This window comes from Ruditapes philippinarum, unplaced genomic scaffold (genome assembly GCF_026571515.1).
Source record: "Ruditapes philippinarum isolate M1 unplaced genomic scaffold, ASM2657151v2 ctg1268_1_1_1_1, whole genome shotgun sequence".
Taxonomy (NCBI): Eukaryota; Metazoa; Mollusca; class Bivalvia; order Venerida; family Veneridae; genus Ruditapes; species Ruditapes philippinarum.
This window is the reverse complement of record NW_026866299.1, coordinates 42,970-70,889: the sequence shown is the minus strand read 5'-3', so window position 1 is coordinate 70,889 and position 27,920 is coordinate 42,970. Positions and strand designations below refer to the sequence as shown.

The 27,920-nt window shown below is 32.9% G+C and overlaps 1 protein-coding gene across 1 annotated transcript in view; it reads right to left on the bottom strand.

Moving 5' to 3' along the window:
- LOC132732059 (unconventional myosin-XVI-like) overlaps nt 1-27,920 on the bottom strand; it is a gene marked incomplete at its 5' end in the record, with an annotated part of 93,141 nt that overhangs the window by 22,494 nt on the left and 42,727 nt on the right. Inside the window, 5 exon segments of the mRNA XM_060718406.1 lie at nt 10,923-11,111; nt 11,461-11,577; nt 15,770-16,985; nt 17,425-17,502; nt 22,427-22,578. Of these exon segments, the coding sequence (XP_060574389.1) occupies nt 10,923-11,111; nt 11,461-11,577; nt 15,770-16,985; nt 17,425-17,502; nt 22,427-22,578 (1,752 nt within the window).

Below are 27,920 nucleotides of genomic sequence, written 5' to 3'. Positions count from 1 at the left end.
ATATAAATTTGAATGCATGGTAATGACTTTTAATTTCCATCATGTATTTTAATCTTTTATTCATTGTGCTGTTACATGTATATAATTTCTCCTGTTTATTCAGAAGCACATTGTAGATTCAGTGGTAAATCTTGTATTGATATGTATATCTGACAACACTGTTAGCTTCACAAGTTAACCATGTAGGTAGAAGATCTTTTTGTTTATAGAATGTTTATAAGAGGTAAACAGTGAAGTCAACAAACCTGTAAACTGGCAGGCTAAATATTAGTTCTCATATAAACAAACTTATCTTAAAGTCAAAGTTTGCTGATGAACCTTTGGCTGTAGGAACACTATACTGATGAGTGATGAACAGGTTCCTTCTCCTACACAAGATACAGTCAAACCTGTCCAAACAGTCACTATTTAATGTACATAGTATTATTATTTCATGTATACTGTATAACTTTATTACCTGATTTACCCCCAGACACCTGTCATACATGGCATAATTTACCTTCATACACATTTCTATACTAGCCCATGTACATATCAGATCTGCACTGAATTTGGGACAGAATATTGTAAGTTATGAGGTTTCCTCATGATGCATATGCTGACCTGGCATTTTCACTGACCTGTATAAAATGGTCATAATTCAAATGTTCAGGGAAGAACACCAGAACTTCAAGCATATCAAATCATGAAATGGTAACAGTTCTTTGTAGATATTTATGCAGTCCAAGTGGTGCCATATGTATGTTAATATTGAAAACACTGAAAGCGATGAGTCATAACATAGCATCTATACTAGTTGAAATAGACAAAATCTTCCATAAGCAAGAAGGAATACTATCTAAAATGAAAGAAATCTATCAATGTCAGCATTAAAATTCCATAGCTAAAAGGGGCAAGTCACTAAAACTCAGGGTCCATAACTATCACTAAAAGCCCCCCCCCCCCCCCCCGGGCAGTGTTAGGAAAACCATATTCTAAAAAGATTTACTAACAAATTTTATCAAATTGACAAAATGAAAAATAAATAAATAGGATTATCCTTTATAAAACTCACCAAAAATAAATTTCTATCCTTCCCTAGACTTGTATCAATTATTCCTCTATTATTTGATTATATTATATATATCAGGTTATATCACAGTTTTACACAAAAAGCTAGGTAAGAGAATTCACTTATTTCCTATTCATTCAATTTATGGCAAATTTAATCCAATAAACATCAGAATTTTTATAGAACACTTCTTCAACACTCAATCAGATTTTATCTTTGTTGCTGAAATCCTTGAAAATATTTCATTTATTTCTGTGTTTTCTACTACACTAAATCCCTCAAAATTGAGGCTCATGAAAACAACACACACACTCTCAGACAATCCTTAAATAATTTTCTGTTTAACACTTTACAGCTCAAATTCCGATCCACTTTGAAATACTATAAGATATAAAGGTATTCCAAGTGAAAGGCAGTTTATACACCTATCCTCTATATTATAATGTTGTATACATGAGACTGTAGTGCACTATTATAAGCCCTGCCAGATAAATTATTGGCACTAGCAGACGGGATGTCAGAGTGAAGTAACTTAGACTTTCCCTCTCAACTGATTACTTCCATCTGTTCGTGTAGAATACCACAAATTACTGCAGCGTTATACCACAAGTTGTTCTGATTCATTCACTTTTGTTCAGGAAAAGTTAAAATTCTTTCAGATAAATTAAATCATGTTTTAACTTTCTTATCAGAATAATTGCAACAAAAAACCCATCTTTATCCAGGAATTGGCCTAAATATCTTTCTTGCCAAGATTTAATTGGCAAAGTTTAGACAATTCATGTATCTAGCTTATAAAAAAGCCTTCATTTTAAATTTGTAAAGAAATAAACATCAGATCTAATAAAATCTCTAATTTAATTTCAAATTTTACATCTATTTTTAGAATTTAAGGCATTTTCTATACATGTATTTGTGAGTCAGACTTACATCAGATGAATCAGGGAAAATTCTGCAGCCCTAAATTTTACAACCGCCCAATAAACTTTAAATATAACAAATGAGAGCTTTGTTATACCACTACTCATTCTCCATTTGTATTAGACACCAGAATACACTTTCTCACTAACCAGATAGAAAAATCCGTAAATGTTACTAAAAATAGCAGTGTTGAAAATCTTATCTCACATGGGCTTATCTCACACTGACAACACATACACGATTCACTCCTATTTTAACAAAAATGAAACGTCAAAAGGTCAAAATGTATTAAAAATGTGTGAGCTAATCTATTAAATTGTCCACGGAATCAAAATAGATTGATATTAACTTTCACACTGCAATGAGTCCTACCTAGGTCCGCCCTTTTCAATATCGATCTGTTACTAAAAATAGCACATTTTAAAATATTGCAAAATTTTTCATAAAATCGGATATTATGACACTATAATATTATATGCCTGAAAAACATCCATGTTTTTATATTATGATAACGATGCTTCTTGATGAAGAATCTCATTTTGATATATTTTAATTGAATATTCAGCCAAAATAACCAAATAGGTAGAAAAATCTTTGCAAACGGTAAACACTTTTTGTCAACCATTGAAGTATGGACTGAATTCCTTATAAACACTTATATTATGCCTAAGCCCGGCCCAGCTTCTCAAAACTAGGTACGTTGTTATGCGCGTAGCAAGTAGTTTCACTGATATTTATATTTTGTTTCTTGTGTGTCCAGGTGAGTGAGAAAAATAATCAATCATTGGGTTAGATAGAGGATAGGGAAATCCAAACCCTTAGGCAATCAGTTCCATCGGGAACAAGCCTTGGCGAGTTCCCGATGGAACCAATCACCCTCGGGTTGAGATTTCCCTATCCTGTATCTAACCCAATGATAGATTCTATCCCTTTATAATAAATAATTTGCATTGTTTTAACATTAAATGACCTAGGTAGATAACTGATTATTCTTTTTCAAATTCAAAATAAAACCAAACGACATTTTTCATATAATTTGCTAAGTTATTTGGAATTCATTAGCAAGTTGAATTTAAACAACCGAACAAATTTACTTTTATACATTATATTGTATTATATAAGTATAGTCATCGGTTCAAGACCTATTCAAGGAATGCACATTAATGTTTCCAGTGAAAACTTCTAAATATTCAGTATAGTAGCAGTAATATAAAGTACATATATCATATAAACAAGAGGGCCATGATGGCCCTGAGGTCGCTCACCTGTATATAGCCCCCCCCCCCCGGCCCAATTTTTACCCAAGGGCTTTTATTTGTTTATTTGAACAGACTTGGTAGACACCCATAAGAAGATGTTTCATGCAAAACATCTAAGTTCTAGCTCATTGGGTTTTTTAAAAGAAGATTTTTTAAGTTTTTACTATACACATAGAGTAAAAAACAATGACACCCCTCGGGCAGGCCAGTTTTGACCCCTGGGCTTTTATTTGAACAAACTTTGTAGATATTTACTTAAAGATGTTTCATGCTTAATATCTAAACTCTAGTTATTTGGGTTTTTTCAAAGAAGATTTTTAAGTTTTTGCTATGTATATAAGGAAAATCAATGACCCCCGGGGCGGGGCCAGTTTTGACCCCAGGGCTTTTATTTGAACATACTTGGTAGACACCCATTAGAACATGTCTCATGCTAAATATCTTAGCTCTAGCTCTTTGGGTTCTTTAAAAGAAGATTTTATAAGTTTTTACTATATGCATATAAGGAAAATCAATGACCCCTGGGGAGGGGCCAATTTGGACCCCAGGGGTTTTATTTGAACAAACTTGGTAGACATTCACTAGAAGATGTTTCATGCCAAATATATAAGCTTTAGCTCTTACAGTTCTTTAAAAGAAGATTTTTTAAGTTTTTACTATATGCATATAGGGAAAATCAATGACCCCTGGGGCGGGGCCAATTTTGACCCCAGGGCTTTTATTTGAACAAACTTGGTAGACATTTACTAGAAGATGTTTTATGCCAAATATCTAAGCTCTAGCTCTTACGGTTCTTTAAAAGAAGATTTTTTAAGTTTAAACTATATGCATATAGGGAAAATCAATTACCCCCCAGGGCGGGGCCAATTTTGACCCCAGGGCTTTTATTTGAACAAACTTGGTAGACATTCACTAGAAGATGTTTCATGCCAAATATCTAAGCTCTAGCTCTTTGGGTTCTTTAAAAGAAGATTTTTTAAGTTTTTACTTTATGCATATAGGGAAAATCAATGACCCCCTGGGGCGGGGCCAATTTTGACCCCAGGACTTTTATTTGAACAAACTTGGTAGACATTCACTAGAAGATGTTTCATGCCAAATATCTAAGCTCTAGCTCTTACAGTTCTTTAAAGGAAGATTTTTTAAGTGTTTACTATATGCATATAGGGAAAATCAATGACCCCCTGAGCAGAACCAATTTTAACCCCACGGTATTTATTTGAACAAACTTGGTAGACACTCACTAGAAGATGTTCCATGCCAAAAATCTTAGCTCTAGCTCTTACAGTTCTTTAAAAGAAGATCTTTTAAGTTTTTACTATATGCATATAGGGAAAATCAATGACCCCCCGGGGGCGGGGCCAATTTTGACCCCAGGGCTTTTATTTGAACAAACTTGGTAGACACTCATTAGAAGATGTTTCATGCCAAATATCTAAGCTCTAGCTCTTAGGGTTGTTTAAAAGAAGATATTTAAAGATTTTTCTTTCGGTTGCCATGGCAACCAGAGTTCTGCATGGAATTAAATTCTTTGAACAATTTTTAAAGGTGACCACCAAAGGAACATTCCTGTGAAGTTTGGATGAAATTGGCTCAGTGGTTTATGAGGAGATGTCATTTAAAGCAAAAGTTTACGGACGGACGACGGACGGACGACGGACGGACGGACGGACGGACGCCGGACGAAAAGCGATCACAAAAGCTCACCCTGTCACTTTGTGACAGGTGAGCTAAAAAACTATCTAGGTGTTTTTAGCTAATTTATGCAGATGATGCCCAGATGCACAGGTATAATAATTATGTGTAAAAATTAAGAATAAATCATTGACAGTACAAGTAATTGAATTATTGTACACATTCCTGCATGATTTCTGTGTTATATATTTTTTGTCATATTTATGCCCCCGCCATGTAATGGCCGGGGCATATAGTGTTACCCTGTTCCGTCATTCCGTCCTTCCGTCCTTCCGTCCTTCCGTCCTTCCATCCTTCCGTCCTTCCGTCCTTCCGTCATTCTGTCATTCCGTCATCATCAGTTTCCGTTCATTATCTTAAGAACGGTTGGGCACATTCAACTCAAATTTGACATATGGATATGTCATGAGAAAATACAGGTCAAGTTCGAATTTGGTCATGGTTCGATGATTTTTAGCAGAGTTATGCCCCTTTTACTTTGAAAATAATATGAAATTTCAGTTTCCGTTCATTATCTCCCTCAAGGTACAACACATTCAACTCAAACGTGACATATTGATGCGTCAAAGGAATGCGCAGGTCAAGTTCAAATTTGGTCGTGGTTCGATGATTTTTGGCAGAGTTATGCCCCTTTTACTTTGAAAATAATATGAAATTTTCAGTTTCCGTTCATTATCTCCCCAACGGTACAACACAATCAACTCAAACTTGACATATGGATATGTCATGAGAAAATACAGGTCAAGTTCGAATTTGGTCATGGTTCGATTATTTTTGGCAGAGTTATGCCCCTTTCACTTTGAAAATAATATGAAATTTACAGTTTCCGTTTATTATCTCCCCAATGGTACAACACATTCAACTCAAACTTGACATATGGATGCGTCAATGGAATGCCCAGGTCAAGTTCAAATTTGGTCATGGTTCAATGATTTTTGGCAGAGTTATGCCCCTTTCACTTTGAAAGTAATATGAAATTTTCAGTTTCCGTTTATTATCTCCCCAATGGTACAACACATTCAACTCAAATTTGACATATGGATATGTTTTTGGAATGCCCAGGTCAAGTTCAGATTTGGTCATGGTTAAATGATTTTTGGCAGAGTAAAGCCCCTTTCACTTTGAAAATAATATGAAATTTACAGTTTCTGTTCATTATCTACCTAACAGTGTTACATATTCAATTTTAATTTGACATATGGATATGTCAAAGGAATGGGCAGGTCAAGTTGGAATTTGGTCATGGTTTGATGATTTTTTGGCAGAGTTATGTCCCTTTCACTTTGAAAATAATATAGATACATCTTAGGAATAAGCAGTTTAAGTTTGAATATGGTCATGGTTCAATGATTTTAGACAAACTTATCTTTCCTGAATGTTGGAAAAATTTTGAACTTTCAGTTTCAGCACTCATTCTTTTAGCCATTATTTTGGCTACAAATATGCAATATGCTTTTTCTAAAGGTTAAGACTGAATAATTTCAGTGCCTTGAACGTTGTATGGAAATGGTTTGTGTTAACATTGAAAAGTTTTAAGGGCTTTGAACTTAAAATGAAAAAAAAAAATTAATGCACCATCTGAAATTTTGGCTGCATGCGGGGGCATCCGTGGCATGATGACACATTTCTAGTTTTATCATTGCACTCATAATAATTACATGTATTACACCCTTTATAGTGTATACTTGATAAACAAGTCTTTCTCACATTTCATACAAAATCAGAAACATGTGTCATATATCCAAGTGTTCATATAATAACTTTTGTATGGTTTTTAATGCAGATTGTATCGTAAGTAAACAAATAAAACTTCAGTAATTTGATGCATGATCAAGATATTTTACCTAACTCTTAAATCAGCTGACCTCCAGAAGATTGCAGAAAAAACTGCCGTCTTGCTAATATTTGAAAATCCCCCCCTCAAAAACATTATATACTAGTAGTTCAAAGAAATCAAAATGACACTTCATTCAAAATGTTCATATTTTAACATTTTGCTCTGAAAACAAACAGTTCACTTTTCCACCAATGAGAAATACCTTCTTATATTATACTACGGAATTCTTTCATCTGTTTTTTTTTATAGCATCACGTGATCGTACAGGACAACATCGGAACGCACGGAATCCAGGATTTTATCAAACATATAGGGATACAAATAACTGTTTGTTTTATATTTGTAGTAATTCACAGCACTAAAAAATTACAATAGATTAATTATTGCATATATATGATGACCAATTTATCGATTTAACCTAAAGCTTGAAATGTGATAGGTCTACTTAATGACGAATATTGATAAACGATCCCGGGCATACCGGACACCGGGATTTTACCGGATCACTGTTGTGACACGTGACCCCACGTTAAATGGATTATCTTCTCCCATTTATATTTGCTACTGCGTTAGTAACATAGTAGATTATGGAAAAGAAAAACCCGATATATTTACGCTTTAGTCAATATAATTTCTTGAATTAAGGTGTCAGTAATGATGGATTTATACAATAAACCTAACTAGATCAGTACAGTGGAGCTTGCTAATCCGAACCCTTCTAATCCGGAATCCTTTCTTATCCGAACGAAGTGTCCGGTCCCGATTTTATTCGTTCTATTTTCAATAGTAAAAAACCTTTCGGATCCGGAACCTATCTACTCCGAATTCTGGACGATTTTTTCAATTTTTGTTCTTATTTTACTCTAAAATTAACCTCTCGGATCCGAACAAATTTTGCCAAATGTCACACCTAGATTCAAAGTGACAAATAATCACACATCTTGCAGGTGTAAACATACACCAAACTGATAAGAGTAATTTCGCTTGATTTTATTGGTGAAACATATGATCTGCGAAGGTGAGAAAATTCGATAAGCTTGCCTTGATATCTACTATAATTGCTTAATTGCAGGCTGTCCAGCACCTTCTGACAAAAAATTAGGGCAAATTTTAGGGCAATTTTTAAAAAAATTTAGGGCTAAAATTAGGAATTTTAGGGTAAATAAAAGAAATTTTAGGGCTAAAATTTGGAAATTTCATAACTAAATTATGGCCTCAAAGACCATGGTATGGGCTCAACTTTGGATATTTGACACAAAAGCAACTCTCAAATAATGCTCTAGTTCGGTTATAGCAAAGGTGTTACCAGTGTTCCATAGTCACCAGTGAAGAAATGGATTCACTGGTTCACTGCCTTTAAAAAGAGCTGAAAAACTACATTAATACATAACTAGAATGAAAACATTTTCAAAGTTATAAGTATCCCGGAACATCCAATATTCAATTAGTTAAGCTATGATTAGCCAATAATAAATGGAAGGGGAAATTATGCTTTAGATTTATTTTAGCTATAAATGCATTAATTATCAACATTTATTCATTTTAAGGTTGGTACATTTTTCAACAAGTCTTGATCTTATTTAAAAAAACAATAAAAACAGTATGACCCACTCAAATCATTCCCAGGAATATTAAAACTTAAATTCAAACAGCAGGGTATACACCTATGAAGAATTTGTTCAAGATAAAAAATCAGGCTACTAAAATTGTAGAAATTTCACAACAGTGTCAGTGTTTTGAATGATTTTCAACAGTTTTTTTCCAGATTTTAAAAAAAACTTGCACTATATGTTATAACATATGTTCAGTACATGTTAATGTGTACAAAACGGACAGCTGAATATCTCACTTCTTAGTACCCTAATTGGGAAGCAACATGGTTAAAGCATCCAATCATTACTGCCAGTTTACCTTACCCACTTTATAATTAGCAATGGAAACTTGTCTAGATCTGCAAGCTGGTATCAATTACCAAAGATCTGTTCTACAGTCATCACTTGAAAATAACTTGATTACAAATTAAGATTTTATTAATAAGGACCCCTACATAAAGTTTGATGAAATTTAGTGGTTCATAATGTAAACAGTTGCTTTAAATACACAGGTCTAAGACTGAGGTAAATGGTAAAACTGAGACTGCAGCCAATAAAAATGTAACTTCCTTGGAAGAATTTTTATCACAATTTTAAACAATTTTCATTGTTCTATTTAAAACAAACAGTTTCTTATTATTTTTCTGATAACATCTGCTAATTAATCAAGTATGGCATTTCTGCAGGAGTTGAAGTAAATACAACATGTGACTTTATGCAATTTAGTCAGACATGACATCAGCTCCACTGACTATGTTCGAATTTAAGTTGTGATTGAAACATGGTTGTTTCGCGATATGTTTATCACAAAAGATGAAAAAAAAATAGGAATTTAAGTAAAAAAAATAGGGCTTTTTTAGGAATTCCCTTTGAATTTTTCATTTTTTTAGGAATTTTAGCCAAACTGAAAACATTAGGATTTTTTAGGAATTTTAGGGACGCTGGACAGCCTGTAATTGATGTTTTTTCGTCACCTTCAATAAATATTTTGATATAATGAAATAGAAATATCTTTAAATCTTTTGTAATGAATTTAATGACACGTGATTAAGAAACGGAAATTAATGGAAACTGTCAGTGAATTTGGATAATCGCTTAATCCGATAAGGACAAACTACAATTGACAAATGCTGGTATGAATATTTAATCATGTCTCTGCCTCCAGTTTAATATCGTAGGTTAACATACCCTTGAGGACATAACATTTTTGCCTGTTTATTTATTTGTATTTCTTTATTTTTGTATTCACATGAACGATAAGAGATTGCAAAAATAAAATATTTATATTGCAATTTCAAATGCATTCCGTTTTCTTTCCTTAAACTATTCTGCCAGTAACATGAACAAACATGTAAAGAAAAAACCCTTCTTATCCGGAAACCTTTCTAATCCGAACTATTTTTCTGGTCCGGACGAGTTCGGATTAGACAGGTTCCACTGTATTTACCATTTACTTGAAATTTTATTTCATTTTTTCATTTTACCAACTGGAGGTCAGTGACTTTAAGCACAAGTTAATTGTAAGGGCAGGGTGGGGCATAGGAAAGAAATTGAGCCAAATGATTTAAATTGCTGACACTGTTCATATATGCCCATTTCCAGCTTTCCTGTTAGATAAAGCCCTCAGGTGCCAGTTTATGCAATATTTCCAGCATACCTTAATAGAACTCTCAATACTCAATAAGATAGCTGGTTACCTCCTTACATGAAAACAAGAGGGCGAAGATGGCCCTAGATCGCTCACCTGACCCTTCAAACTAATCCGAGCATTTAAGTAGTCAAGCATCCTGATCAAGTTTGATAACAATTGAGTCAAAAATGTGACCATTAGAGTGTTAACAAGGTTTTTCCATATTTGGGCGGTATGACCTAGTTTTTGACCCAAGGTGACCCATATTCAGACTTGACCTAGAAATCATCAAAACAAACTTTCAGACCAATTTCCACAATATCTGGATTAGAACAGTAGCCACAAGAGTGTTGACAAGAGTTTTGTATTTTTAGCTCCTGTGACCTAGTTTTTCATTCAAGATAACCCATGTTCAAACTCATCCGAGCCATTACCTAGACAAGGATCCTGACAAAGTTTGATGACCATTGAGTCAAAAATGTGACCACAGAGTGTGGATGGACAAGATGACGGACATTGAGCTAGCTCAGGTGAGCTAAAAATCAATGAATGACTCATTGGCAGGATTCAAGCCCAAGCAGTAAAGGGCTGATGGTTCAAAAACAGTGATCTTAATAACTTGGTCAATGAGCCTTAACATTTTTTTTTTTATATTTTCTTTTACTTTTACAAGTATGAACAGTACATGAATTTGAGAAACATACTTTTAATACAAAGTAATAACTCACATGACATTTGTTAATAAAGAACATTATTCTAACAAAAATAACCCAAAAATATATCAAACAATTACTATGTTACTCTCTGAATTAAAGTATGATGAAATCTATCCAAGAAGTTTCTGAGCAACCGAATTATATACAAAATATTGAACAAGATAATGCTAAATCAGAGTATGCTGTACATCTGAAAGATAGACAACTCTTAAATTACAAACCTTTTCTTCTAACTTGCTGATCTCCCTTGACAATCATTTCGACTTTCTTTTCAAACATAGAAACTGCCGGGGTGACTTGTGTTTGTTGAGGGGGTTCTGCCTGTGGCTGGGGTATTGGAGGGGGTAGGGTTTCCTCCGGTGGAGAGGGTGAAGGCTCTATAACTGGCTCCTCATTGGTTGTTTTTATTCCTATATCAATTTAAGAATTCATGAATAAATGAAAATATGGTAACAATATACATGTGTTATGTAAATAACTGAGTAACATAAAATCATAGAAGCATCAATTCACAAGAACCAAGCGTACAAGATGATAACTGATTTAATCACTTAATGAATTCAGCACAACTTCAATATCACAATCACATAAAACATTTCTTGCATGCTTTATTTTCGCTGTTAGTTTCATGCATTTTAACTCAAATAACCATGCACAAATCAAAAGTTAAAGCATTTTATATTTTCTACATGCATTAATTATATAATCCCTGAAATATTATATGTAGATATAAATGAACATTTATTTTGAACATTATACCATCTCTTTCCAATAATTTAAGTCTAGCTGACGTCTGCCTCAACTTCACACCAGATAACTCTATCATTCCTGTTCTAGGTGCAGCAGTGGTTCTCTCCCCTTCTGACTCCTGGGACTCTGTTATTATACCAGATTAAGCAAACAAATCAATATAAAAGATTTAATAAGACACAGATAACCTGTCTGGGATATAAAAAATGTAGAATCCAGAACAATAGATGTGTCACAGCCATTCTTTTAAAAAGATCCTACATTATTATAAGCATGTGTATAATATTTGTAGATGGCTAACATAAAAGCCATTTCATTATTTAACAAATGTTTAAGGGGGTACAATATGTTCATTTTGACCATCTTGACAATTTACTAAAATGTGAAATCATATGTGTTGAAAAAAAGTTCTACCATTTGACATTTCATGTAAACAAAGCAGGGGGTGAAATCTCAGCATTATATAAAGTAACAAATGTTAACTTGAAATATTTTGAAATATAAAGGTTACTACAGTAATATTTTGATGGATATATATCTCTGACAGTCAGAGATACTTTCAAAAACCCTCCGAACATGATTATAACCAAATCCAAAATAATATTACAGACATGTCTGTTAATTAAAACATTATTATTATTATGAAATAATTTGTGCCCAGTTTAGATTTATATCTTTAAATCAAATTAATTGTACAAAATATGGGAAAAAAAATCAACAAATCACAGCATTTACCTATACTTCTTGTATTAAATTATAGCTTACTTTTATTTATTTATTTATTTGTGCACATATGTTTTGAAAGCTCTAAAATGTTTGATATCTCAACTGAAATTAAAAAAAATCAAGTTTTGGACATGCAGTGAAATCATAGTCTTGAACACCTGGATATAATGGTGAGAGGAACGGCCTAACAATTTAAGCAATTTAGCCTAGATGACAAGGTGTCATTTAAGAAAGTGATTTGTTTAACATTAGAAAGTTATGTCCCTTAGATGAATTCTTTACATTTTATTTACTTTTTATTCAAATCTTATGTCTGCAACTTTTCATCTCTGGGCAGTGATAAAATATAAATCTAATTTTGGATGAGTAAAGATTTTTTTACATGTAAGACATTTTCTCCATTTCATCTTCTTAGTCAACCAGATTCCCCACCCCCACTACCCCCCTTAGTCACACACATTCTTCTTAAAATCCAGATGTTACAAAACAATATAAACATATAACTTCAACCTTGCAGCAGCAAAACTTTCACATGTGCATCAAATAAATATTCCAAGCTCTAACAGATATATATATACAGAGGTATTATATCATAAGCTGTACATTCTAGCACATTATATGTTAAATTAATCACATTTTTTTATACTGCTTATACCTTTACTCTCAAACAACTATTTGATGTGTTTAAAGCTTAATAAATGCCCACAAATTATACCATTTTCCATGGTTTACAAGAACTATTATTATAACATATATTGTGAATATTATCATTGAAATTTTTGTTATTGTTTAGTTTTTAAACTCAGCAGTCAAATTACACCTATCAGTCTTTCCTTGACATCTAACTAGTAATGTACAATTTCTCATCAACTGACCAAATACTTATCCCACAATATTTTCTGAATCATTGGAGGGAGACAAATGACCATTATACATAATGTCACAGAGTAATTCTGCAACATCTGAGCCCCTGGATTACAAATCAAACATAAAGTCACATTTATATTAGTAAAAATAACACATTAGAATGATAATTTGGTAAAACAAAGAGCCATAATTCCTGTTACTGATATTTGTATTTTATAACTGCGAGTTTATAATTGACAAAATTATATATTTATAATTAACAGAATTATTAAATTTGCAAAAAATGGACACAACTATATGTTTATGAATGATTGTACTTGACACAATGTATGTGTTTATAGCTGACTTAACTTCATCGTATGTATTAAAATTGTCAAAGCTTTTTATTATATATAATAAATAACACTAGAATTAAAGTATTTGAGGCTAATCAGTATTTATACTCAAGAGTATTTTAAGTTGTAATATTCCCCACCATCAGTAACAAGTTCATTAAATCTTTCATCTATTAAATATGTGGTTAATATAAGAACATATTTTTCATACCACAAACATCAACATGCACGTATATCAGTATTTTAAGTGGTACATTACAACCAAAAGCAATGGATGCATGCAATTTAAGCTACTCAATTTTACTTCAACATACTTGTTAATCCTTCATTAAAAATTGGTTTCCGTACTAGGATATATTTATTTCCTTAACCGACAACTATTTTAAGATATTTAATGACTTTTCAAGTTCACATCTTAATGAAGATTAAGTCTAAAAACAAATCACTGCTATTATAAAACAAATAAAGTATGACATGATAATAGGAACAGATTAAAACAAGAGGAGACTAATATTATCTGTCATATGTTGCTGTTCAGATCGGGATATCCGTCCCGAGGGGACCCCGCCCATGGGTGGGTTCCCGAGGGTTGAATATTTCGATCCGAACCGCAAACATATGTCAGATATTTTTTCTTGCATATTCTGCCATATTATTTCATATTTAAAATGGTTTATCTCAATAAGATTTTTTTCATGGAAATTAATGTCATTTCGTCAGAAACTATTTTCTTACAATAGTGTATGGATTTACAAATTTAATAACAACAGCGAAATGACGTCATCATAGACACATACTTCCCTTCTAACATGACGTCATTTTAACGTGGTTCATTCATAAAATGCCCTAAAATGACATTGTTGTATGGCACGCGACTCATCTGGCACCCTCCCATGCCAGATGAAATTTCTGGCATGGGTAAAACTCATGGAAATGCCAGTCTGCTATGCAAGAAAACCTGCTCCACTGATTAAATAATGTTAATAAAGTAAGACAGAATATATCAAAAGAAATGTTTACACAATAATGGTTATTTGAAATGTGGAAAGACAAAAATTTGAAATATGAAGTAAATCCCTTCAGTAATATATAGATGGAAAGAGTAAAAAGTATACAACATTTTTATAGCAAATTCTAAGTCCAAAGAGGCAATAACTCTTGAAATGAAGATGGTAGAGTTATAAACCTTATAACTTATTGGTGATAATAAGAAACATTTATTTAATTTTACCCATGAAATATGGTGCTATATCAGTCAAATATATTTCATATTTTTTAGAAATAAATATGAAATATAAATATGAAAGTGGGCGGAGTCAAAACTCATATTTATTTTAAGGGACTTCTTTCGCCGTTTTGTTTGAAAAATCTGATAAATACAAAACAACTTTTTCTTGAATATTGTTTTGAAAACTATCTAGCATGAAAGAAAATGGTCTAACTAAGAAAATTAATCCGAACACCAATATCTTTAATTCAGTAATTAACGCTGTACAGACGTTTAAAGAGTTGTTTACATGACGTCACAATGTAGCGCCAAACAGCGCGTGCTTACGCATAAATTACTGCGCGCTGTACAATTGCTGTTGGTAGCAAGCAAGTGGATTCGTTACCATTTTCTTTGATAATGAAATTAAATAAAAAGGTTATTTTTTCGTTTTTCGTGAAATATGGTATATATTTTCACTCAACATGATAAAATGCCACATATTTTCACTCGCCGTACCGGCTCGTGAAAATATGTGGCATTTTATCATGTTTCGTGAAAATATATTCCATATTTCACGAAACGAAAAAATATCCTCTTATTATTTAAAGTTTGAAATAACTCTACTCATGAGAGTAAAATTTATGTACAATTTAAGGAAAAATTCTAAGTTAACAGGAGAGACAGTTACAATGAACCATGTCACATGATGAGGGTAATGATTTGTAATAGATCCCTAAGATGTGAAGTTTTAGTTAAATCTATAAACAGCTCAAAACTTTAACTGCAGTCGCCTGGGTGAGCAAGACTAGATCTATCTGGTAAGTACATGTACATTTCTATTTTTGTGGATTATTGTGACATTTTTAATACATATAACATGTTCAGCACATTAGAAAATATAGAAAATGTTTACTTCATTTTAAGCATTATTAAATATCTACAAAAAGTAAATTATATTATATTTTTTTTTTATTTATGCTATATATTGATTGTTGGCATGTAATAAATAGCTTAAGTTATTTGGTAGCCCATTATAACAAAGAAGTTTTCATTAATTTTTTTACTTTTCTTTCATGTGCTAAGTTATCAAGGAAAAGACTGATATACAGTTAATGATATAAGTTTATATTTCACAGATGAAAAATTTAGATACTACATTTATAAATTTATAAACTTATACCTGTTCTCTTTAACTGTACTTTGTTGATTTGTTGTATAAGAACAGCATGATCAGGAGAAGACTCTTTTGGAACTCTAGGTGGCGCCACTGATTGTATATTGTGCCCTCTGATTGGGTCTGCAGTTAGATATCCTAAATTGTCAGTTCTTGGTCCATCTTGTGAGCCTTGACGAAAATCACCTTTCTTTCTTGGAATTGATGACAATGGTGGCGGAGGTGGTGCGGCAGCAGGTGCCACAGCTTGATGTTGTGGAGATATAGATGATACAGTATTTGGAAGACTTTGAATGAGATTTGTTTGAGGCACATTTCTGATCATCTGTTGTTGTGGAGGAGGGGAGGGTGGTGGAAGATCTGTCAGCAACTCTGGTGGTGGGGGAGGCAAAGGTGGAGAAGGTGTTCTTACCACATGTTGGCTTGCAGACATATAATTTTCTCTAACTGCTAGAGGTGGTGGGGGTGCGGGCATTAGTTCATCATCTGGATTACAAGGAACTGATTTACTTCGCTGTGACAATTTTTGTGCAAAGCGTGGTGAACCAGGCAAATTTGATTCATGAACACTACTTTGGATAGAAGAATGTCTTTGAAATTTTGGGCTTTGTGGATACTGTGGCTGTGGGGCTGTTACCCTATGACCTGGGTGACCAGGTGGTACAGGTGGTGGAGGTCCACTTGGGGGTGGAGGCCCATACTGTGCGGGTCTGGGAGACTGTGGATGAAATGCTGACTCATTCTTCCCATAATGCATCACCTGACTACTTCCTGTTTGATCACTATACTGATAGTTTGTAAGATTTGGCACATTTTGTTGGTTGTGTCCATTTTGTGTACTTGGAATATTTTGATTCACACTACTGTCTGTAACATGATGTAACTTTGGTGACAGAACTGCAGCACCATAAGAAAATGGCCGGTTTCCAGCCATACTTGGACTCTGTGGTTCATGTCCAGCTTTTGACATTAGCACAGGGGAACCATGAGTTGTGTGTCTAGGTGACTGGTTCCCACTGTTATGTTGTTGCTGGAAATATCCAGTCTGTTGTGAAGGGGAACCATGAGGCATATGAACAGGTGACTGGTTCACATAACTTGGCTGTTGATTGTAGTATCCATGATGAGCTGGGGAACCATGAGCTGAATGTATAGGTGATTGGTTCCCGTGCCAATGTTGCTGATGAGCTTCTGTCACATGAATTTCTGCATAAGTGCCAACCTGAAAATTTGAAATTTTTAATTCAAAACAGGTTTTTTTAAATGTAAAATTATATATATAACAATTGTATTAAGTAATCATAAAACTTAAAAATATTAACTTCACATTATCAACAATTATTATTTTATCTTAATTGTCAGATACATTAATGTAAATAAAAACATGTACTCATTGGCCATCTTATGATAATAATAATTAACTGTAGACATTTATCTATTAAACAATTATTACAGTGGGGGAAATAAATACAGTTAACATGTTTGTGATTAGTAAGACATTTGTATAACAAGATTAAAAGACAGTGTTAAAGTTAGTAATTGTTATTTCAGAAAATTAAAAAATGACTAAGTGATTACTATAATCATGACCATCAATCGAATAGTTCACAGAAATTATCAAGCTTTCATATAAGACAACATTACAACATGGCTGCACTTACAGAGGCAGTACTGAGTCGGGTACCAGGATCACGTTTTGGAGGAGGAGGAGCCTGTTTCCTGTAGTCATGATGTAAATTCTGAAATAATCAAATATTGTTTGTTCGAACTATTTTACAATATCTGCTAAATAAATAACTGCTCAAGCATTTATCATGCAAATATTTTGTTCAAATCACACAATATTGTACCTGAATGACTTAACACAAGATCTATGATACTGTGTTACTTATAATGTTACTTTGATATGTAAAGGAAATAAGTAATACTAGCATAACATGCCTGCCATTATTGTGCATCAAGTGGGCTGAGCTTGACCTATACTCAAGGATAAAGTCTCGCATTTTATTTTAAAGCTTGACCAATACTCAATGATAAAGTTTGCCATTATTGTCAATCAAGTAGGCTAAGCTTGAGCAAAACTTGAGGATAAAGTTTACCATTATTGTCAATCAAGTGGCATAGTCGCTTGACCTATACTCAAGGATAAAATATGCCATTATTGTCAATCAAGTAGGCTAAGCTTGACCTATACTCAAGGATGAAGTTTGCCATTATTGTCAATCAAGTAGGCTAAGCTTGACCTATACTCAAGAATAAAATTTACCATTATTGTCAATTGAGTAGGCTAAGCTTGACCTATACTCAAGGATGAAGTTTGCCATTATTGTCAATTGAGTAGGCTAAGCTTGACCTATACTCAAGAATAAAATTTACCATTATTGTCAATCAAGTAGGCTAAGCTTGACCTATACTCAAGAATAAAATTTACCATTATTGTTAATCAAGAAGGATTAGCTTGACCTATACTCAAGGATGAAGTTTGCCATTATTATCAATTGAGTAGGCTAAGCTTGACCTATACTCAAGAATAAAATTTACCATTATTGTCAATCAAGTATATACTCAAGAATAAAATTTACCATTATTGTCAATCAAGTAGGCTAAGCTTGACCTATACTCAAGAATAAAATTTACCATTATTGTCAATCAAGTAGGCTAAGCTTGACCTATACTCAAGAATAAAATTTACCATTATTGTCAATCAAGTAGACTTAGCTTGACCTAACTCAAGAATAAAATTTACCATTATTGTCAATCAAGTATATACTCAAGAATAAAATTTACCATTATTGTCAATCAAGTAGGCTAAGCTTGACCTATACTCAAGAATAAAATATACCATTATTGTCAATCAAGTAGGCTAAGCTTGACCTATACTCAAGAATAAAATTTACCATTATTGTCAATCAAGCAGGCTATGCTTGACCTATACTCAAGGATGAAGTTTGCTGTTATTGTCAATCAAGTAGGCTAAGCTTGACCTATACTCAAGGATGAAGTTTGCTGTTATTGTCAATCAAGTAGGCTAAGCTTGACCTATACTCAAGGATGAAGTTTGCTGTTATTGTCAATCAAGTAGGCTAAGCTTGACCTATATACTCAAGAATAAAATTTACCATTATTGTCAATCAAGCAGGCTAAGCTTGACCTATACTCAAGGATGAAGTTGCTGTTATTGTCAATCAAGTAGGCTAAGCTTGACCTATACTCAAGGATGAAGTTTGCTGTTATTGTCAATCAAGTAGGCTAAGCTTGACCTATACTCAAGGATGCAGTTTGCTGTTATTGTCAATCAAGTAGGCTAAGCTTGACATATACTCAAGAATAAAATTTACCATTATTGTCAATCAAGTAGGCTAAGCTTGACCTATACTCAAGGATGAAGTTTGCTGTTATTGTCAATCAAGTAGGCTAAGCTTGACCTATACTCAAGGATGAAGTTTGCTGTTATTGTCAATCAAGTAGGCTAAGCTTGACCTATACTCAAGGATGAAGTTTGCTGTTATTGTCAATCAAGCAGGCTAAGCTTGACCTATACTCAAGGATGAAGTTTGCTGTTATTGTCAATCAAGTAGGCTTAGCTTGATCTATGTTTACCATTATTGTCAATCAAGCAGGTTGAGCCTGACCTATACTCAAGAATAAAGTTTGCCATTATTATCTATCAAGTAAGGAGAAATGAGTGGGCTTTGTCTTATGAGCAGAATAAGCTGGCTGTCAAGTAAGGAAATTGTACTGGCTTTATATTCTTTGTATAACCTTGCTATTATTGCCAAACAGGCAGGTTAAGCTGACCCTGTGCTAAAGGAATATGACTGACATTTATAAGTAAACAAACTGAGGTGGCTCTACACTGACATTATTGTCAATTGAACAGACTGAGCTGGCTCTACACTGACATTATTGTCAATGGAACAGACTGAGCTGGCTCTACACTGACATTATTGTCAATAGAACAGACTGAGCTGGCTCTACACTGACATTATTGTCAATGGAACAGACTGAGCTGGCTCTACACTGACATTATTGTCAATTGAACATACTGAGCTGGCCCTACACTGACATTATTGTCAATGGAACAAACTGAGCTGGCTCTACACTGACATTATTGTCAATGGAAACAGACTGAGCTGGCTCAACACTGACATTATTGTCAATTGAACAGACTGAGCTGGCTCTACACTGACATTATTGTCAATTGAACAGACTGAGCTGGCCCTACACTGACATTATTGTCAATTGAACAGACTGAGCTGGCCCTACACTGACATTATTGTCAATGGAACAGACTGAGCTGGCTCTACACTGACATTATTGTCAATTGAACAGACTGAGCTGGCTCTACACTGACATTATTGTCAATGGAACAGACTGAGCTGGCTCTACACTGACATTATTGTCAATTTAACAGACTGAGCTGGCTCTACACTGACATTATTGTCAATTGAACAGACTGAGCTGGCCCTACACTGACATTATTGTCAATTGAACAGACTGAGCTGGCTCTACACTGACATTATTGTCAATGGAACAGACTGAGCTGGCTCTACACTGACATTATTGTCAATTGAACAGACTGAGCTGGCTCTACACTGACATTATTGTCAATGGAACAGACTGAGCTGGCTCTACACTGACAATATTGTCAATTGAACAAACTGAGCTGGCTCTATATTTGGGGTATTAGCTTGTTGTTGATGTCTTACATTCCTGATATAATCTTGTTATTTTGCCTTACCAGGCAATAGTGGCTCAAAGTTTGCACACATCTTCTGGCAAACCAAGCCATAAACCTGTGTGATAAGTTTGCCTTTGTTGTAACTATAAACAGCTAGGTTAGGGGTTCAGTTCTCATCACTTGCTTAGAGATGTTACTCATGGTGAATTTATTGTTAAATCATTGTATATATTTCTCCTGAAGTAATAGAAAACCTACATTCATGTCTATGAATATCTGCTAGTAATTGATGTTTCAGACATGTTATAAAACGTCTGTGCTGTGATGAAAATTTCATTTTCTGTCAGCATTTTTTTCACATTTCACACCAAATTGTATCTACTCAAGACATATTTCTTGTTTAAAAAAACAATCTTTTCTTCAAAATTTGAAATTTAAATACAGTATTGTACATGTATATAAAAAGAAAAGACATATTTATGAATGCTTTCTAATGAGAGTGACCATGACCTTAACTATACAGAACCAAGAACAAACCAAAGTGAGGTCTCCATGTGGATGTTTCATCATCTTAAGATGTTATATGTCTCTCAACAACAAGCATATATTGAGGGGATGAGAGAGACTAGCCTACAGACCAATCTATATACTCACCCCAACATTGTGAGGGAAGAGAGAATGTTTGTTATATAATTACAAGACTGAAACACTGTTACATATAGAAATGTCACAGATTACTGTTACATGATGATTAAAGCTTATCATACATTGTATAATATAAACATCACGAAGCATAACATGTATGATTGAATCACTCAAAATGTTTATTATCACTTTACATGTCTAAACTAAAATCATCATCACAAAATAAGGCAAGTCTATTTACATCACCAGTATAGAACAAGGCTAGTTTGTTTACATCACTTATATAGAATATATTAGGCCAGCTTGCTTACATCACCAGTATAGATCAAGACCAGTCTATTTATACATCATTAGTATAAAACAAGGCCAGTCTGCTTACATCACCAGTATAGAACAAGGCCAGTCTATTTACATCATTAGTATAAAACAAGGCCAGTCTGTTTACATCACCAGTATAGAACAAGACCAGCCTGTTTACATCACCATTATAGATCAAGGCCAGCCTGTTTACATCACCAGTATGGATCAAGGCCAGCCTGTTTACATTACCAGTATAGAACAAGACCAGGCTGTTTACATCACCAGTATGGATCAAGGCCAGCCTGTTTACATTACCAGTATAGAACAAGACCAGCCAGTTGACATCACCAGTATTAAACATGGCCAGCCTGTTTACATCACCAGCATAGATTTAGGCCAGCCTGTTTACATCACCATTATAGAACAAGACTAGCATGTTTACATCACCAGTATTAAACAAGGCCAGCCTGTTTACATCACAAGTAAAGAACAAGACTGGCCTGTTTACATTACCAGTATAGATCAAGGCCAGCCTGTTTACATTACCAGTATAGAACAAGACCAGGCTGTTTACATTACCAGTATAGAAACAAGGCCAGCCTGTTTACATTACCAGTATAGAACAGGGCCAGCATGTTTACATTACCAGTATAGAACAAGGTCAGTCTGTTTACATTACCAGCATAGAACAAGACCAGCCTGTTTACATTACCAGTATAGAAACAAGGCCAGCCTGTTTACATTACCAGTATAGAACAAGGCCAGCATGTTTACATTACCAGTATAGAACAAGGTCAGTCTGTTTACATTACCAGTATAGATCAAGGCCAGCCTGTTTACATTACCAGCATAGAACAAGGCCAGTCTGTTTACTTCACCTTTGTTTTTAGTTCAATTTCAACATATTGATGTTGAATTCATTCGAACTAACAGTGGTCATTTCAACTTCAAAGCAAGATAAGTAAATTAGTAGATTAGCACTGTTATTAGAGTAAGAGGTAAACTTGTTAATAGTACAATGATTGTGATATATCTACCTGTTCCTCTATGGTAGCATACATTCCCTGTGAATACATTTCTTTAGGTGTGGGTGGTGGCCGTGACTGGTCATAATGAGTGCCATGTGGGGTAGGCGGTAATCCTCTTTGTAAATGTCCATTCATATTGTCTTCTTCACCAAGAAAGTCTCCTAAATAAAACAACAACAGATGAATTCTCTGATTATAAATTTTACTTAACAGAACATTTAATTTATGGTGACAGTTAAACTTAAAGGCAGATCTTCTATCAGACCGAACAGGACCTAACCTGAAAAAAAAATAACTAGAGCTGTTGTCACAAAGTGAAAGTACGTTTGTAAATCTTGCATTATATTTTCACGCCGAACCTCATTTTTACTCTATATTCATTGTTGTGAGATTGCATCATCTTTTGTTAAATTTAGAGTTTTCGGGTGAAATTATTATTTAGAGTATTTTTATGGTTTGCATAAATTTCCATGTCTCAATTTAAACATTTTGCCGTTTATTTCACAAAAATCCTTTCAGTAATAAGAAAGTTACATTTTTGTTTTATGAACCAGATATATGTATTATGTCTGTATTTGAAGGACGGGCCTTTATTTTACATAACTATTTTTCCCGCCGTCCCAGCTTTATTTCATGCAAATCGATTTTTCATGTTTAGCACGATCTGTTTTCCAGCTCAGTACTCAGTAGTTTGCTATATAATGACTAAATTTTAAGTGATATATTGCAATGCACTGGACGTTATACAGGTCACTATGACAGTGACAGACAAATTATATTTGTCATAAAATAACAGCTTGTACAAGGTAAATTTAATTTATTTTCTAGTGATTTTGTTTCATAAATTTTTGCTATTTCATAAAATACTATTTTCTATTAGAATTATAGTTTATTTGATTCAGGTTTAGTTATTTGGCAGTAATTTATTGTTTTCTAAATTTTTGCAGATTAAATTTTAAAAGCTCTTTTTATTCTAGTGTTTCGCTATTGCAAATTTATACCGAGACATGTTAATTGAAGTTTTAATTATATTGTAATTGTATAGGAGCCAGGAATATTTTATAGATATATATATCTAGTCATAAATAATTTATTATGGTTCTACCGTATTTGTGTAACTTTATGTAAAATGCTGCAGTATCGTAATGATTGTTTCAATCAATTTAATTTACGTTATCATCTTACTTCATTTCATTTATCATCAGTTTTTGTTATAAGTAAATACAACGTATCAAAACTAACGTATCTCTAGAAGGATCTTCGGTGGCATGATTTCGGAAGACGTTTATTTATTGGTGGTTATTATGTGGCGTATATTTGAATATATTTGCAACGCAGTATTATGCGGATGTGATTGAATTTTTGTTCCACGGAATGTATGGTGTACTATAGTGGACATTTTGTTTATTCAAAGAAGCACGTTATTTTATTGGAAACCGACAAAGGTCGAGTCTTTTCCAAGGGACTTTATTATACCCTTATGTTTGATTATCATGGAACTTTTCATGTTTTATACTTTGTAGCTTCTTATTTGAGGACACACCCGAAGATGACACGGGCCCTCCACACGTATGTCCATGGCTAAAGGGTGACGCATGCCCTTGTTCAGGATCCTATCAACTGTGCCAACACTGTAGGAAGTACAGTTACGCTTGATAAGATTTTATACAAGACGCCCGCCATTGTGACGAATTTTGTTCAACAACGCCACCACTTTATTGAAACATCATGACAGAAACTTTACGGGAGAAATAGACTGAGATACGTTGATAGTGTTTGTTTGCACAGTGACTTTTCATATATAATCATTTTTTCATTTATAAATATTCATTTATTGTAAATAAATTTGTATATATTTTCTGTTCTGAGTTGTTGGTTGTTTTAGATAGCAATTGTGGTCGGCCTGGTATCCCATCGTAGTCCCTATTGTGACAGCTGTTGGGCGGACAGCATGCTCAACTATTCTCAATGCTTGACAGTAAAACAACAGCTTGGATAATGTAGAATTTTCTAAGTTCAAAAAGGAACATAATTCTGTCAGAAATCCATGTTATAGTTATGGGCCTAAAAATGGTCAGTGATGTCCTATTTTGCTCTCAAATAAATTATGAAGTTTTAACCTATTGCCTTCAATGCTTTCGGAAAAGCCAGCTTGTATGCAAAAACTTAACCAAAGTGTGACGTCCACACCTAGGTGAGTACAATAGCTTTCCCTATTCTTTGAATAGTTGGGCTATTTATGGCATATTTAAACAAAACATTCCCTATAAGATGTGTATCAATGCTTTTTTAATGTTTAACATTTACAAAATTTTACTTTGGATCTTTAAAAAGGCTGTTAGCAGGACAGCCTGTTGGACCTTTCTTAAGCAATGCTTGAAATCAGGAATTCACAAAGAACATTTCATTTAAATTACATAGTTATGTCTCTTTGGAATTGACCTACAGTTATCATCCTAAAGCTATGAGTACAGACAGCACTTAAACACATCTAGAAAATCACTTTAACACTTTTTGTTTTATGAGAAAACAAACTATATTTACATGTATAAGTACTTAAACGAGAATATTTGTTTTCAATAATATTGATGTTAGACAAGACTCTGAGACAAGCTGCTCTATATCTGTCTAGTTCCTGGTAATTTATAGCCTGGGACATTATATTTAAGCTATATCAACAGAAATGAACTTGTTGCTAATTTAAGAGAGTTTTTATATTAAGTCACATTAACACAATAAACAAAGCCATATATAGGTCATTATAACAGAGAAGAAGAAAGAACTAAAGAGTCTGTATAAACGTTAATATATTGAGTATAGTAAAGAAATTTCAGTAAATTAATAAACATTTAGCAAGATAAATGGATATCTATTCTCTCAAACAGTGGGATTTTAACCATGTATTATGACATGGTATGTGATAACAATTAGCTAACACTGAAGCTTATTTTACACATGCAAGGATGGATGCCAGGCAAAGCCCTTCACAAATATCTGCATTAATCCTTCTTACAGAACTAGGACATAGTCTTGATAGGACCACTAGAATGTCCATTATTTTCATCATTAATAGATGCTTAAATAATACATTTTCATGTCAAATTAAGATAAAAAAAAAAAACCAAGAAATATCGGCACACTTCATATTTGAATAATTGAATCACATCTCATTTCTATGGTTGGGGATTTTAAGCAGGATGTGGACCTTTGTAACATACGCTTAAATCTAACATAAATATTATGTTGTATGATTTATTATTTCTAAGTAATATTATTTATTATTTATCTAATAAATCTAACCAATTGATAATCTGCATTTGTACTTCGTGACCGTCCAATATATTCCCGTATTGGATCCCAAAAAAAATATTATTTTCAAATTGGATGGTTGCAGGGTAAGTGCACTAACAATGCTGGTCTGGTTCCCGATTTCAATCTCTAACAAATTAAAGACCAGGAATCATGCTTGCATAAAGATGTTATTATTTGTATATACAACTGCTGGTAAAGGGTCTTGCTTTTGAAAGATATATAATATAAGAAGTTATTATACATTTTACTGTACAATACAGAATATATTTGGACTCTTACATGTACATAGGTTGAAAAGTCATATTGGACTTGCATATCGGCTCGTCCAATAAGACTTTTCAAGCTGTGTACTCGTTCAAATATATTCCTGTATTGTATAGTAAAATGTAAAATAATCTATAAGTACTGTCAAACATTAGTGACTTATAAATTTTTTTTCTACATAACAAGTCTAAGTGCACAAATTCAAGAAAAAACCTTATTGTTAAGAACATTCCAGAACTAAAGCACAGTGAATTCATTAGTTTGAAGAAAAATATGACTTTACAGACAGAAAAATAGAACAATATACTTAACAATTTCTAAAACATTATTTGTTATAAACATAAATACATGACATACCTCTGTTGTGAAATTGTAAATATCTGAAAATATTATTTTCCTTGTAGGAAAATTCCTTTTTAAAAGTTTTATAATTATTCTCTATTTAAATCCTGGCATACACTGTACATTAATTAAGGAAACTTTACAATTACATTTAAAAAAGTTAGGGAATAATTTTAAGATCTGCATATTACAATGTTTTGTAGTTAATTCTGAGTCACATATGTTATGACAATTTCTCCAGTCAGGAAGCAAACACTTCATGTTAACCATCTGCATGTGAATGTTTATGTTCCGGCTCTATATAACATTTTATAATATTTATGTTTTTTATTCAAATTGTCTCAATGATTGTTATGTTTTCTCAGCTAAATGAAAATTATTCATCATTGTTCTATCATGTATCATGGAAATCTTGTTCCTGTAACATTAATTATACAAGTACATCGTCACCTTGGAGCAAAAAGTCATGTAACTGACATTTTTTGAGAAAATCACTTTTTGTCATTATTTGGTTAGAAATACAAAGTTTCACCAGTCTCCGAAGTTTAGAAACTATATTTTGATAAAAAATGACTTTTTTGGCATAAAAATAAAAAACGTAAGTGCAGCTTCAGAATTTGTTGGTGCAAAAACTACAGTAAGTACACTTACATGAGTTTTTGCGCCAATGTTTTTACAGATAAGTTGAAATTATTTGATGCAAAAAGTATTGTAACTGCATTAAAATATTCCACTATTGCATTATTAAATAGCAAAATTATTTCTAAAATACAAATTTTATATATAAATCTACTTTAGGAAACTAACATTTAAAGAAAATGTTTTATTTTAATTTGACGACAAACAATATAGCTAGGAATTTTTCAGTATTCAAATTTTGATTTTTTTTTTAAATGATTCAAGTAATATTAGAGCTGTCATTGATTTGTTGGAAAGCAAATTTAAGATGAAAAAATATTGATGATACACAGATATATTGATAATTACATACTTTAAGTATTATCTACTTGTATCTAATTCTTTTCCATAATTGTTTAAATGCTTTCAGAAAAAACATGGTCTTTTCATAAATTTTTTTTGTCATCACTGCTATAAAATATGCTTATGCATATGTTTTGTTGAATTTTCATAATTTCTAGACATTCAATTATTAAATCAAAAATCTTGATTTTCTAAAATGTGTACTGATCAACAGAAAAATATCAACAATACATCAATATCATTTCTATCTATTCTATCAATTGTTGACTCAATTATTTATTATGAAAATAAAGATAAAACTTGCTTAAAAGAACATTCTTATTGCATTATATAAGTATTGCATTATAAAAGGACAACTGTATTACAAAAATGTGATAACTGCAATTTCACTGTTTATAGCCTTGAATTGCTAACATTGGTTTATCTTTTCTCTTTAAATTTCTATAAAAACATGGCAGACAAAGGCATGTAATCTGTTTCAATAATATATTGGTCACGTCTAATGTGGTGCATCTACAACTCCCATACATTCATACATATAGAATGGGGTCATATCAAAAATTAAGAATGACTCAGTTTATTCCCTATGTTGTGCATGTAAAAC